This window comes from Aquarana catesbeiana, linkage group LG03 (genome assembly GCF_042186555.1).
Source record: "Aquarana catesbeiana isolate 2022-GZ linkage group LG03, ASM4218655v1, whole genome shotgun sequence".
In the NCBI taxonomy this organism is placed as follows: domain Eukaryota; kingdom Metazoa; phylum Chordata; class Amphibia; order Anura; family Ranidae; genus Aquarana; species Aquarana catesbeiana.
This window is the reverse complement of record NC_133326.1, coordinates 228,527,223-228,539,428: the sequence shown is the minus strand read 5'-3', so window position 1 is coordinate 228,539,428 and position 12,206 is coordinate 228,527,223. Positions and strand designations below refer to the sequence as shown.

Here is a 12,206-nt window from a genome sequence, read left to right as displayed (position 1 = left end):
GTTTAGAAAAGCATGGTTACCCCATAGTATCCTTTATTCACATCTTAAGATAGGATTCAGTTTTCCTACCTTCTGCACCCAGTAGTTGTATGTTTATACACTTGAGCCAGTCTTCCAAATCAGACAGTTTACTTGAGCAAATGGTTAAATCCTGGTGGTTCATAGATCAGCAGTGAAGAGGGTTAACCATGTCCTCTATTTACTGACTGATGGGAACGCAGCAATAAGGGGGCAACTCTAGTTTTACTAACTTTTTTGGGGGTTTTTTGTTTTTTTTCAACTTCAGTTTGAACTGTTTTACCCACTTGTTGTCAGTGTATTATCACATGATGCAGCACTGCTATATAAAAAATAAAGTGGGGTGAATTTTTATATATATATATATATATATATATATATATATATATATATATATATATATATATATATATATATATATATATATATATATAATCTGTCTATGTGTGTGAAAAAATTGAGTTGCCTCCTTTTTGCATCAAACTCTTCGATTCTTTGTTCCATATCATTGACTAATGTTTAGCATGTCGTGTGTAAGTAGTAATTTATTGTCAAAGTCTCTATTTGCTGAGTGAGGGAGGACTGACGGGCTTCTATAGCATACATTATTTCTGGGTTGTCGCTGGTTGTTGGCTCAGATTGTGCAAATTGTTTTTACCCTTGGCTGTAACTCATTCTCTCTGAAGGAAAGGGGCAGGTGCAGGTTGCAACAGAGAATGCTTGCCTTGTGAGTATGGTGATACAATGTTGTCTAAAGCAGTGTTTCTCAACTTTTTCAGTCAAGGCACCCTTTAAAATTTGTGGACAGTCATGAGGCACCCTTTAAAAATTATAGACAGTCTTGAGGCACCCCATTCTAAACATCCACACAAGTAGGGCACCCAACATTAGAGGTGATTTATTCTTCCAAAGCAAATACACTTTTGAAAACTGGTACTGACTAGTATATTAATATTTCTTTTCTCCATCACTCAATGCTTATGGAGAGGGGCAGGGGAGGGTCAAACAAGGATTCTATGCAGGTGACTGGCATCCTCCTTATCATCTGGTGATGTTATGGGTCATTAGGATGATGGTGGCTAGAAGGTTGTAGAAGGTTGTTATGGTGGATAAGGAAAACCTTGGCTTTGGGTAACTAAAAGGCAGCTTTATCCACACGCCGGCTTTCATACAATTTGTGGACAATTTTTAGGCATTTTGCCAAGGCACCCCGGTTGAAAAGGGCTGGTCTAAAGCCTGAGAGTTGGCACCATCTTGCTGCTCCCTTGTGAATTTGACCAGACACTCACTTGAGCCACAGGTGATGTTGTGCTATATTTTCACCATACCAGAGCAGCAGGGTGATTGGGTGAAGATGCTGAAGACAGCGGTAGATGTCAGCTTTCGTACTGGAAGTTGGACATGTCCCTATCGTCATTTCTCTTTGCCTTCTATAAAATAGACAGTGTTTTCCTATCCATACTTGGGGGTTAAGCATGTCTGTGGATATGCAGTGCTAGCATAGCTTTGTTACCAGGTGCTGCTGTAAACCATGTCGGGTATGAATTACAGAGGGTTATCAAAAGAACTACACATTGGAGTGGTAACTTCACATACACAAGGGTTTCTCATTTTATGTCACCATCATTTTTACAGTAGTATTATTTGTGAGCTAGAATAACTATACATATGTATTCCTTAACTTCCTATGCTTGTTATAATGCAGCAGTATGGTAACTGTCACCAATCAAGACAAACACTGATAAAAACAGAAGTTCCATCCCTTTTTCTATTCTACTAAAACATGTTTTTATTGCGGTCTGTTTCCTTTGTTGAAAAGATTCTACTCGCTCTGTCTTGGTAACAATAAATAAATGGAAACCACCTCAACCAGGGCATAGATGGCAATAAAACAAAAACCTGACAGAGGTTCTAACTCTATGCAGTCCACAATTTGGAAGAAAGATTTTGGCTGGAGTTTCACTTGAAAAAATACCTTCTTCGGTCTGTGAATTTTGTAGAATGACATTTTAGGTACAGTAAGTGATACATATGTATAACATTTTTCTTTAAATGTATTCTCCAGGTGCATGTTAATCTACATTTTTTTTTAAATTCAGTTTAACAATTAGCTAACATGCTAGCTTTCTGTCCACGCAGGGGCTAACATTGACGGTGGTAACAAAAGTTAGCTTACAAAAGTAGACAAATTGCAGCAGTATGACAACAAGAACTGATATTATAACAGATGATAATCTACATTTTTTTAAACACATTTAAAATGTCTTCCTGCCAGTAGAAATATATTCAAATATAAGAGTCATGCGATTATAATAAGCATTTTGCTAGTTAGTAATTTTTTTTACTGCTGTACTATAACAACCGAGAGAGCTAGTGTGTGTTAATCTATAGTCATAAAGTAATGATTTTGTAACAGCAGTATTTTACTGTTAAGTGATGATTATTTTCTTACATTGTAAGCATTTATGCTTTGTTATATGTGTTCTATTTTTTCCTGCCTTTGTCTTTAAATAGTAATGCAGAAGGCATGGCGTGAAAGAAACCCACAAGCCAGAATTTCTGCTGCACATGAAGCATTAGAATTAAATGAGTGAGTAGCCATGTCCAACTGAGTAATCACATCTATCTATCTATCTCTATCAATCGATCTATATATGTATCTATCTATCTATCTATCTATAGATATATATATATCTATAGAGATATATTTATTATATATAACGTGGTTGGTTGCGTCTTCATGGGATAGACACAAATGTTGAGCATGACCAAAGGCTGAAGTAAAGTGCAAAAATAACCAGCAAGCCAAAACATTTTTTTTTCTTTAATTTCACTAAAAGATGTTCTGATTGGTTGGTGTGCCATGGCGTGTTGCTCTTTTTACTTACTAGAAGAACATTTTGCACTTTGCCAAATTCACTGAGTGAGTGTCCCTGCTGGCCCGCCCCATTTAACAAAAGATCATTCCATCAACTTTTGCCAAAGAAACCTGCTGGAAGATTTTCAGCAAACATGTGGCTACATGTAAACAGATACAGTTGCTATATTGGGTATTAGGATCCATCTGCACTGTAAAGCATGGATGGAGGAATCTGTGCAGGCTGAATGAAAGAAGTATGGCCATCTGAGTTCTGGTAACCCAAGAAACCTGATTTGTGTAATTGTATCCTTACCCCCCCCCAACTTACCAAGCTTGCACAGTGAGCTGTTTTATAGCCTAGAGCAGTGGTTCTCAACTCCTGCCCTCAGGACCCACTAACAGACCAGATTTTAAGTATAACCTTGGGGGCGATGCTAACTAGAATAGTGCAATCACTGAGCAGCAAATGATATCACCTGTGATGTATTTAAATTATCTTGCAAACCTGGCCTGTTAGTGGGTCCTGAGGACAGAAGTTGAGAACCCCTGGCCTAGAGAATACAGTCTCATCAGCTCTGAGTGCCGATTGCACAGGTTCCTTCAGCGCAGAAAAGGATTTCAACCGTAGATGCGCAGCAGAGCAGGGTGTGGGTGTGCTTTTGAGGGAAAGAAAGCTGGATATAAACGTATGAAAATTTGGTCAGTTCAGCGGGAACCAGCCAAATTTTGGTACGTGTGTAGCCCTGTCTGTTGAACAACGGTCCTGTTGGAAAATCAGCATTTGATCAGCTGCTGCAACGCTGATTAGTGTATTCTGAAAAAGGGAAGCATCCTCGTTGTCAGAATACAGTAGCACAATGGAGGAGATGCCTGCATCCTTATTGCTTGTGTGGATGCCAGAGTCTGAGGGGTTTTTTGTTTATGTTCAATTGGCTGTCTGAATGTAAAAGAAACTCTGTGTGTATATATACCCTGCTTACGAGGTTAGGGTGGGGAGTTTAGTGAAGATCAGTTTGGGAGGGTGAGATAGAGTAGGGTTTCGTAAAGGTACAGTATGTCCTTTATACGCATTGAGCCTATGTGGCAATGAAATGATGTAGACTATATTATGAAGATTCCGCAATGAGAACAAGCTCAATGTTTGGATGTGGATTTCCAACATTATCATGGCAAAGCAGTACTGTTTATTAGTACCACAACTTGTGTTATAATAAACATTATATTGTATTTCAAAAATTCTGTTTTGGTTAATGTGTTTCCACATGGGTTCCTTTTCCTTTCTGTTCCTTTTCCTTTCTGTTCCTTTTCCTTTCTGTTCCTTTTCCTTTCTGTTCCTTTTTCCTTTCTGTTCCTTTTTCCTTTCTGTTCCTTTTTCCTTTCTGTTCCTTTTTCCTTTTCCTTTCTGTTCCTTTTCCTTTCTGTTCCTTTTTCCTTTTCCTTTCTGTTCCTTTTTCCTTTTTCTTTCTGTTCCTTTTTCCTTTTTCTTTCTGTTCCTTTTTTCTTTTTCTTTCTGTTCCTTTTTTCTTTTTCTTTCTGTTCCTTTTTTCTTTTTCTTTCTGTTCCTTTTTTCTTTTCCTTTCTGTTCCTTTTTTCTTTTCCTTTCTGCTCCTTTCCTTTAAACTAAAGGTTGGCACAAGCTGTTTCTGGAGAAAACTTGACTTTTCTTGATTGCACTGCTAAAGCATTTAATGCAGCATAAAAAGCCACATTTTCTCCACCACTAAGAATGTAGTTTTATCAAACACGTTTATGATACAATTAATGAGCACCCTCTAATGCAGCAGTAATTGAAGCAGTTATGCAGGATGCATTATGTGTAATGGTGGAAGAACAGTTTCTTTGGCTGCTTTATGAGCCAAGATAAGAAACCTTTTTTTTTCCCCCATAAAGTTGGGAGAAAACTTTAATGCCAGGCATTCATGGAAATCACTATAATGTTAGCATTAAACAATATTTCTGTATACATATAATATGAAGAGACAACTTGACTTCTCTCCAAAATTATATTCACTATCCTGAAGTATTTTTTTTTTTTTGTCTTTTATATTCGCTGCAGATGTGCTACTGCATTTATTCTTCTTGCTGAGGAAGAGGCGACTACTATTGTGGAGGCGGAGAAGTTGTTTAAGCAAGCACTTAAGGCTGGAGAAGGCTGCTACAGGAGAAGTCAACAGTTACAGCATCATGGTGCTCAATATGAAGCTCAGCACAGTAAGAGCCATCTTTTCTATACAGCCTACTGCTGAAGTGGGATTTACGGTCTCATCCAAGTTACAAAAGTTAGTTTCAAGTGAAAATCCCAGCTTTTTACATTTTTTAAAAAAAAAAGATACTTTGGTTTCATTTCTGCATAGGCCCACTGCCTTGTAATCTTTTAGAAAAGTTGGAAAAGTGCAGCGCTAACAAATTATTTTATAACTGAACTAAATTCCGTTAAGTGAAAAGATTAAGCGTACTAATGTCATAAACTCAATATACAAAAATGCAAGAAAGTGTCCATAGATCAAACTTGGGAACCAAGAAAAGTCCTTAAAAGTGAAAAAAATCCAATATATAGTCCAATATGGTTAGTGACAGTCAGTTGGATCATAAATGTGCATCAAAAAAATAAAGGTGTGAATTGATAGGAGATTCGCCACCAGAAACGCCAATTGCTTACCAGAGGGATTGAACTCCTATAGGTGTACACCCAATAAGTCAATCGAGCTTTGTGACTGTCACTAACCATATTGGACTGTATATTGGATTTTTTTCACTTTTAAGGACTTTTCTTGGTTCAAGTTTCATCTAAGGACACTTTCTTGCATTTTTGTATATTGAGTTTGTCATTAGTACGCTTAATCTTTTCACTTAAATGATTTTAGTTCAGTTATAAAATCGTTTATTTGTTAGCGCTGCACTTTTCCAACTTTTTAAATATTTTGCCATTGATTCACTGTTGTCCTGGCTGCTATTTTGCTTTACAGACAGCGCAGTATATGTGTTTTTATAGTTCACATTGCTTGTAATCTTTTAGGGAAACCTTTCTGCTGCTAGTTATTTCACATACAAAGGGAAATTTGCCTGTACCTTCTCTACAGAAGCTCGGAAAAGCGGTATTTTATCTAAAACCAAAAATGTTATATATTGCAGCTTTTTTAATCCTTAGATGTGGTGGTTATATTTGTTTTCTTTTTTCCTCTCTGTTTTTATCTGGTGATCCAGCCAGTAACACACCTCCTGTATTACCACTCTTACCCCAATCTGTCCTACTCTGTTCACTCTGACGATCCATGAAAAACCCTTCTCTTGATTCCTCCTGTATTAAATTGTATTGTAACTATGCTATCTGCCTTCATGTTCTAAAGCGCTGCACAAACTATTGATGCTATGTAAATCCTGTATAATAATATTATAACAAGTCACAGGTTTGTAACTACTGAAAAGAAAAAGCTCAAAGCAGCGTGGAATCTCTTCTGTGGCCCTGCAGCTTCAATAAATGAACTGCAGCCAGTTAGTATATCTACAGTGGATATAAAAAGTCTACACACCCCCGTAAAAAAAAAAACAGGTTTCTGTGATGTAAAAAATGAGACAAAGATAAAGCATTTAAGAACTTTCCACCTTTTTAATGTGACCTATAAACTGTGCAACTCAGTTGAACAACAAACTGAAATCTTTTAGGTGGAGGGAAGTAAAACTAAAATATGGTTGCATAAGTGTGCACACCCTAAAACTAATCTTTTGTTGTAGCATCTTTTGATTTTATTACAGCACTCAGTCTTTTTGGGTACGAGTCTTATCAGCATGGCACATCTTGACTTGGCAATATTTGCCCACCCTTCTTTGCAAAAACACTCCAAATCTGTCAGATTGTGAGGGCATCTCCTGTGCATAACCCTCTTCAGATCACCCCACAGATTTTCAATTGGATTCAGGTCTGGGCCCTGGCTGGGCCATTTCAAAACTTTAAGATGTATGCTTTGGGTTTGTTGTCATGCTGAAAGATGAAGTTCCTCTTCATATTCCGCTTTCTAGCAGAAACCTGAAGGCTTTGTGCCAATATTGACTGGTATTTGGAGCTGTTCATGATTCCCTCTACCTTGACTAAGAGCCCTGTTCCAGCTGAAGAAAAACAGCCCCAAAGCATGATGCTGCCACCACCATGCTTTACTGTGGGTATGGTGTTCTTTTAGTGATGTGCAGTGTTGTTTTTGCACCAAAGATATCTTTTGGAATTATGGCCGAAAAGTTCAACCTTGGTTTTATCAGACCATAACGCATTTTCTCACATGCTTTTGGGAGACTTCAGGTGTGTTTTTGCAAAATTTAGCCAGGCTTGGGTGTTTTTTTATGTTAGAAAAGGCTTCCGTCTTGCCACTCTACCTCATAGCCCAGACATGAAGAATATGGGAGCTTGTTGTCACATGTACCACACAGCCAGTACTTTCCAAATATTTATGCAGCTCCTTTAATGTTACTGTAGGCTTCTTGGCAGCCTCCCTGACCAGTTTTCTTCTCGTCTTTTTACCAATTTTGGAGGGACGTCCAGTTTTTGGTAATGTCACTGTTATGCCATATTTTCTCCACTTGATGAGGACGGTCTTCACTGTGTTCCATGGTATAGCTAATGCCTTGGAAATTCTTTTGTACCCTTCTCCTGACTGATAACTTTTAGCAGTGAGATCCCTTTGATGCTCTGGAAGCTCTCTGCGGGCCATGGCTTTTGCTGTAGGATGTGACTAAGAAAATATCAGGAAAGACCTACTAGAACAGCTGAACTTTATTTAGGGTTAGTCAGATGTACTTTAAATGATGGCAGGCGTGTACTGACCCATATTTAACATGAGTTTGATGTGATTGCCTAATTCTGAACACAGCTACATCCCCAGTTATAAGAGGGTGTGCACAAGTATGCAACCACATTATTTTAGTTTTTTAGTTTTAACCCCCCCAAAGATTTCAGTTTGTTTTTCAATTGAGTTGTACAGTTTATTGGTCACATAAAGGTGGAAAAAGTTCTGAAATTATTTATCGTTGTCTTTTTTACATCACAGAAACCTGACATTTTAACAGGGGTGTGTAGACTTTTTATATCCACTGTATATTCTTTGCTTCGGATGATACGGTCCAGGAGATTTGCTTTGGGCTGATCCAGTTTCCTTGGCTGGATGTTTATAATGGCGTGGTTGCTCTCTATAACTTGAGATCCACATTGTCTGGTAAGAGGCATGCATATATGTGGTGAAGGCAATTGGTTAAGCACCTCTACACGTTGGTTTTTGTTGGCGTTACAGCATGACTCTTCACTGGCAGATCTAACCTATTTATTGGACTGTGTTATAATATAGTTATATGAATCTATATACTTGATGTGTTTTTTGTTTATATTTTGTTACCACTCGGTTAAGTTATTGTGATATTTTGAGAAACACAATGGTTTATTTATATATTTTGTCTTAAGTCTTCTGACTTACTCTGTTGCAGCTCTCTTGCTTAATAATTTATTAGTAATTATTAATGTTTTTTTCACATATCACGTTAGGAAGATTTTTTTTTTTGTGTGTCATGTAGGGATAAGCGCAAAGATTTTCTCTTTGAAAAAATATTCAAGTGCATAAGGCCACATTCACACCTGCCTGTGATTGGTTGCAGCAGGCAGCCCACTGAAAGTAATGAGAGCCTGCCGTCTCGTGTAGCTAATCTCGGCCGCTTACACACAGCCACACCCTGCTTCACTATATATATCCTTCTATGGCCAAAATATCCTTCTATGGCCAAAATAACTGGCCTAATTTCGATCCATCTATGACCAGCTTTACTGGTAACATCACCAGGTAAAAATATAGAAAAGAAAGCTAAAAGAAAACTAATGCAGCCACCACATCTGAGAACTGAGAAGCTGCATTATAATGTTTGCTTTTGGGTTTTATACCTCTTTAAGGTGCCAGGTCTGCCTTACTGACCTCCACTAAAATCTACTGGGTGGCGCTGATGTTCATTGCAAATCTAAATCTGGATTATAAAGTCCAGTACACCTCACAAAGGGAAATACTTGCTAGAGTGAAGATTGCAGGATGTTCCAACTCATATATATATATATATATATATATATATATATATATATATATATATATGTATATATGTGTGGCTTCTAACCATTCTTTATCTTTTAGGGCGGGACACAAATGTACTTGTGTACATTAAAAGAAGATTAGCAATGTGTGCAAGAAAGTTGGGCAGAACAAGGGAAGCAGTAAAGATGATGAGAGATGTAAGTGGTTTGCTTGATTTACCCTTGTAAATGCTCTTTGTTGTTGACATACACTTGTAATCTGTGGTCTATATGGCAGCTATTATACACGTTGAACCATTTTCTGTTATTAGCGTTAAACTCTGGGTACATGGGTTACTCCAATTGCAAATGACACGTCCCTGCATGCTTCCATATGTAAACAAAGGTGTTGGAGATGCTGGGTGATGTCATTGACCAAATATGGTCAGCGACGTCACCCAGGATCCTTGGCCCATTTATTTACAAACAAGCTGGTGAGGATCTGTCCTTCAGCAATAGCTACCTTGACTGAATGACATCTCCTGGTTTGTTGACAAACACAAGTTGGCAGTGATCTGTCATTTACTGCTGCTACATAACAGATCCGTGGCTGCTGTTTGTAAGAAAAAGTTGCTTTTAAAGGAGTACGTTGTACTGCTCTGCAATGTTATGTGCAGGTTTAAGGAATGCTAAAAAAAAGGATGTTATTTAAAGCCAAACTCCAGTTATTATGTAAGGGTTAAAACATATTGTGGGCCAGTGTGGCTAAAACATATTATGCCTATCGCACATCACTATGACTGCTGGGGACTGCACAATATACTGTAGCAGCATTTGCTACATACAGGAAACTATGTTGCCTTCAGCACTGCTAGGACTGACTTACCGCTGCTTCTTGTTGTGGCCATTTTAAGCTGCATTTGAATTTTTTATTTGAATTTTGTATTTTTTTTTGCATTGGTACATGTTCCCCTGGCAATGTCCAGCTGCTCATGCCCTATTTAGCAAAAGCTTTCAAATTGGCCATAACTAGTTCAGCTATTTGGGTATGATATAGAGGTCTAATAAGTGAAGGCTTAAGCACAAGTTTGTGCCCATTTTCCTCAACTGGCTCTTGACTGTAAAGTGAAGGAGATCCAGCGGCTGTTTGGCCAATGGTCACTTTTACAGTGTAGGCGGCGTGGTTCTTGTGCTCTCCTACTCTTACTGGGAGCCCTGGACCACAGTGGCGGGCAGGAGGACACAGAGAAACTTCTTTCCTTGATCTCCTCTGCCTGGAACGCAATTGATACCAACAATCATGTTGCTTAGTTTCGGTTTAAGAGCTGTTGTTCTCTGGCTGATCCAGCTAGAGAAGCAGGTAAGCAAGCAGATCTGTGCTTGGTTAGATGCATTGGAGGTCAGAACCCCAGTGTCTCCTGCATAGTGCTATTGCATGGGGGTTTGTTAACCCCTTGTGATGGCAATAAAGTTAAATAAAAAAAATGTAAAAGAAATAACATAATGTAAAAAAAATATATATATAGTTAACCCACGCACCCGCAAATGAAAACTTTTGCACACTGGGTGTGCACGTGTAAAAAAAAAAAAAAAACTGCGATTGCACTACTTGAGGTATTGCCATGAATGTTGGAGTGCAAGCAATAGTTCTAGCGCCAGAACTCCCAGTTAACTCTAAACTGAGCTGTAAAGGCTTTAAAAGAAACACCTACAGTACCTTGAAAAAGTATTCATACCCTTTGGAATTGTCTACATTTTGTCATGTTACAACCAAAAACGTAAATTTATTGTATTAAGATTTTATGTGATAGACCATCACAAAGTGCCACATAATTGTGAAGTGAAAGGAAAATGATAAATGCTTTTCAAAATGTTTTACAAATAAATATCTGAAAAGTGTGGCGTGCATTTGTATTTAACCCCCTTTACGCTGATACCCCTAACTAAAATCTAGTGGAACCAATTGCCTTCAGAAGTCACCTAATTAGTAAATATAGTCCACGTACAGTAATTTAATTCTGAATACATACAGCTGTTCTGCAAAGCCCTCAGAGGTTTGTTAGAGAACCTTAGTGAACAAACAACATCATGAAGGTCAGGAACACACCAGAAAGATCAGGGATAAAGTTGCGGAGAAGTGTAAAGCAGGGTTAGATTATAAAAAAAAAATATCCCAAGCTTTGAACATCTCACAGAGCACTGTTCAATCCATCATCCGAAAATGGAAAGAGCATTGCACAACTGCAAATCTACCAAGACATTGCCGTCCACCTAAAGTGACAGGCCGTGCAAGGAGAGCATTAACCAGAGAAGCAACCAAGAGGCCAATGGTAACTCTGGAGGAGCTGCAGAGATCCACAGCTCAGGTTGGAGAATCTATCCACAGGACAGCTATTAGTCATGCACTTCACAAATCTGGCCTTTATGGAAGAGTGGCAAAAAAAAAAAAAACATTGTTGAAAGAAAGCCATAAGAAGTTCTGTTTGCAGCAATTGTGTTATAACTTCTGAGGCGGTCCCCCATAGTTCTTGTGACGACATAGGTCTTAGAAACTTCTGTTCCAAGAAATTTGGGGAATCTGGTGCTGGCATACAATTATACAAGTAAAAAGGCGCAATATAAAATACCTCAATCAACTGTTCCTATAAGTGCAAGGGCAGAATCCACACAAACATATATAAAACATATATATGAGTGGAAGGTAAGTCTATCAAGGCAGCCACCAAAAAGGACCGGAAGTCCAATGTACTGGAAGAAAAAACAAGGAAAAGGGGCGCCACTGAGTATGTATCAAATTTAGTTTATTAATAAAAAGCAATATCTACTCACATGTAGAACTGAAGTGTAGAGTTCAGGTACATCTCCCGCAGGAGAAAGCGCGGAGGACTACAGGTGGCAGCAAGTCCATGTATACTGACATCACATCTAGTAGACTGAAGATGGGCTGCAGTAAGCCGACATAGTAGTCCAAAGAGAAGTATAGAGCATCCAGAGAAGGAAGGACGTATAGGAAGAAAAAGAGTGAAACCGGGGAGTCCAACACTACCATAAAGATTTTTAATCTGTCTACACATAACCTTTCGGAGAGAGAGATGAGTCTCCTCCAGAAGGGTCTGAATTTTTCACCAAGTTGTAAAGTAAACCTATTTCAGCTCATCAAAGATCTTCACAAATTTGTCAGAGACAATACTGTGAAGCGGTTTTTCTCTCCAATGCCGCATACACACGTCTGGAGTTTATTCTGACGGAAAAACCAACAGTTTTTTCTACGGAGTTCCACTGAAACTGACTTGC

The 12,206-nt window shown here is 38.3% G+C and overlaps 1 protein-coding gene across 6 annotated transcripts in view; it reads left to right on the top strand.

Annotated features, from left to right (window-relative positions):
• ST7 (suppression of tumorigenicity 7) overlaps positions 1-12,206 on the top strand; it is a 257,764-nt gene that overhangs the window by 174,167 nt on the left and 71,391 nt on the right. For all 6 annotated transcript variants that reach the window (XM_073619832.1, XM_073619834.1, XM_073619831.1 and 3 more), the window contains 3 exons: positions 2,533-2,608; positions 4,935-5,089; positions 9,034-9,131. In XM_073619832.1, the coding sequence (XP_073475933.1) occupies positions 2,533-2,608; positions 4,935-5,089; positions 9,034-9,131 (329 nt within the window). The remainder of the gene's footprint in view (positions 1-2,532; positions 2,609-4,934; positions 5,090-9,033; positions 9,132-12,206) is intronic.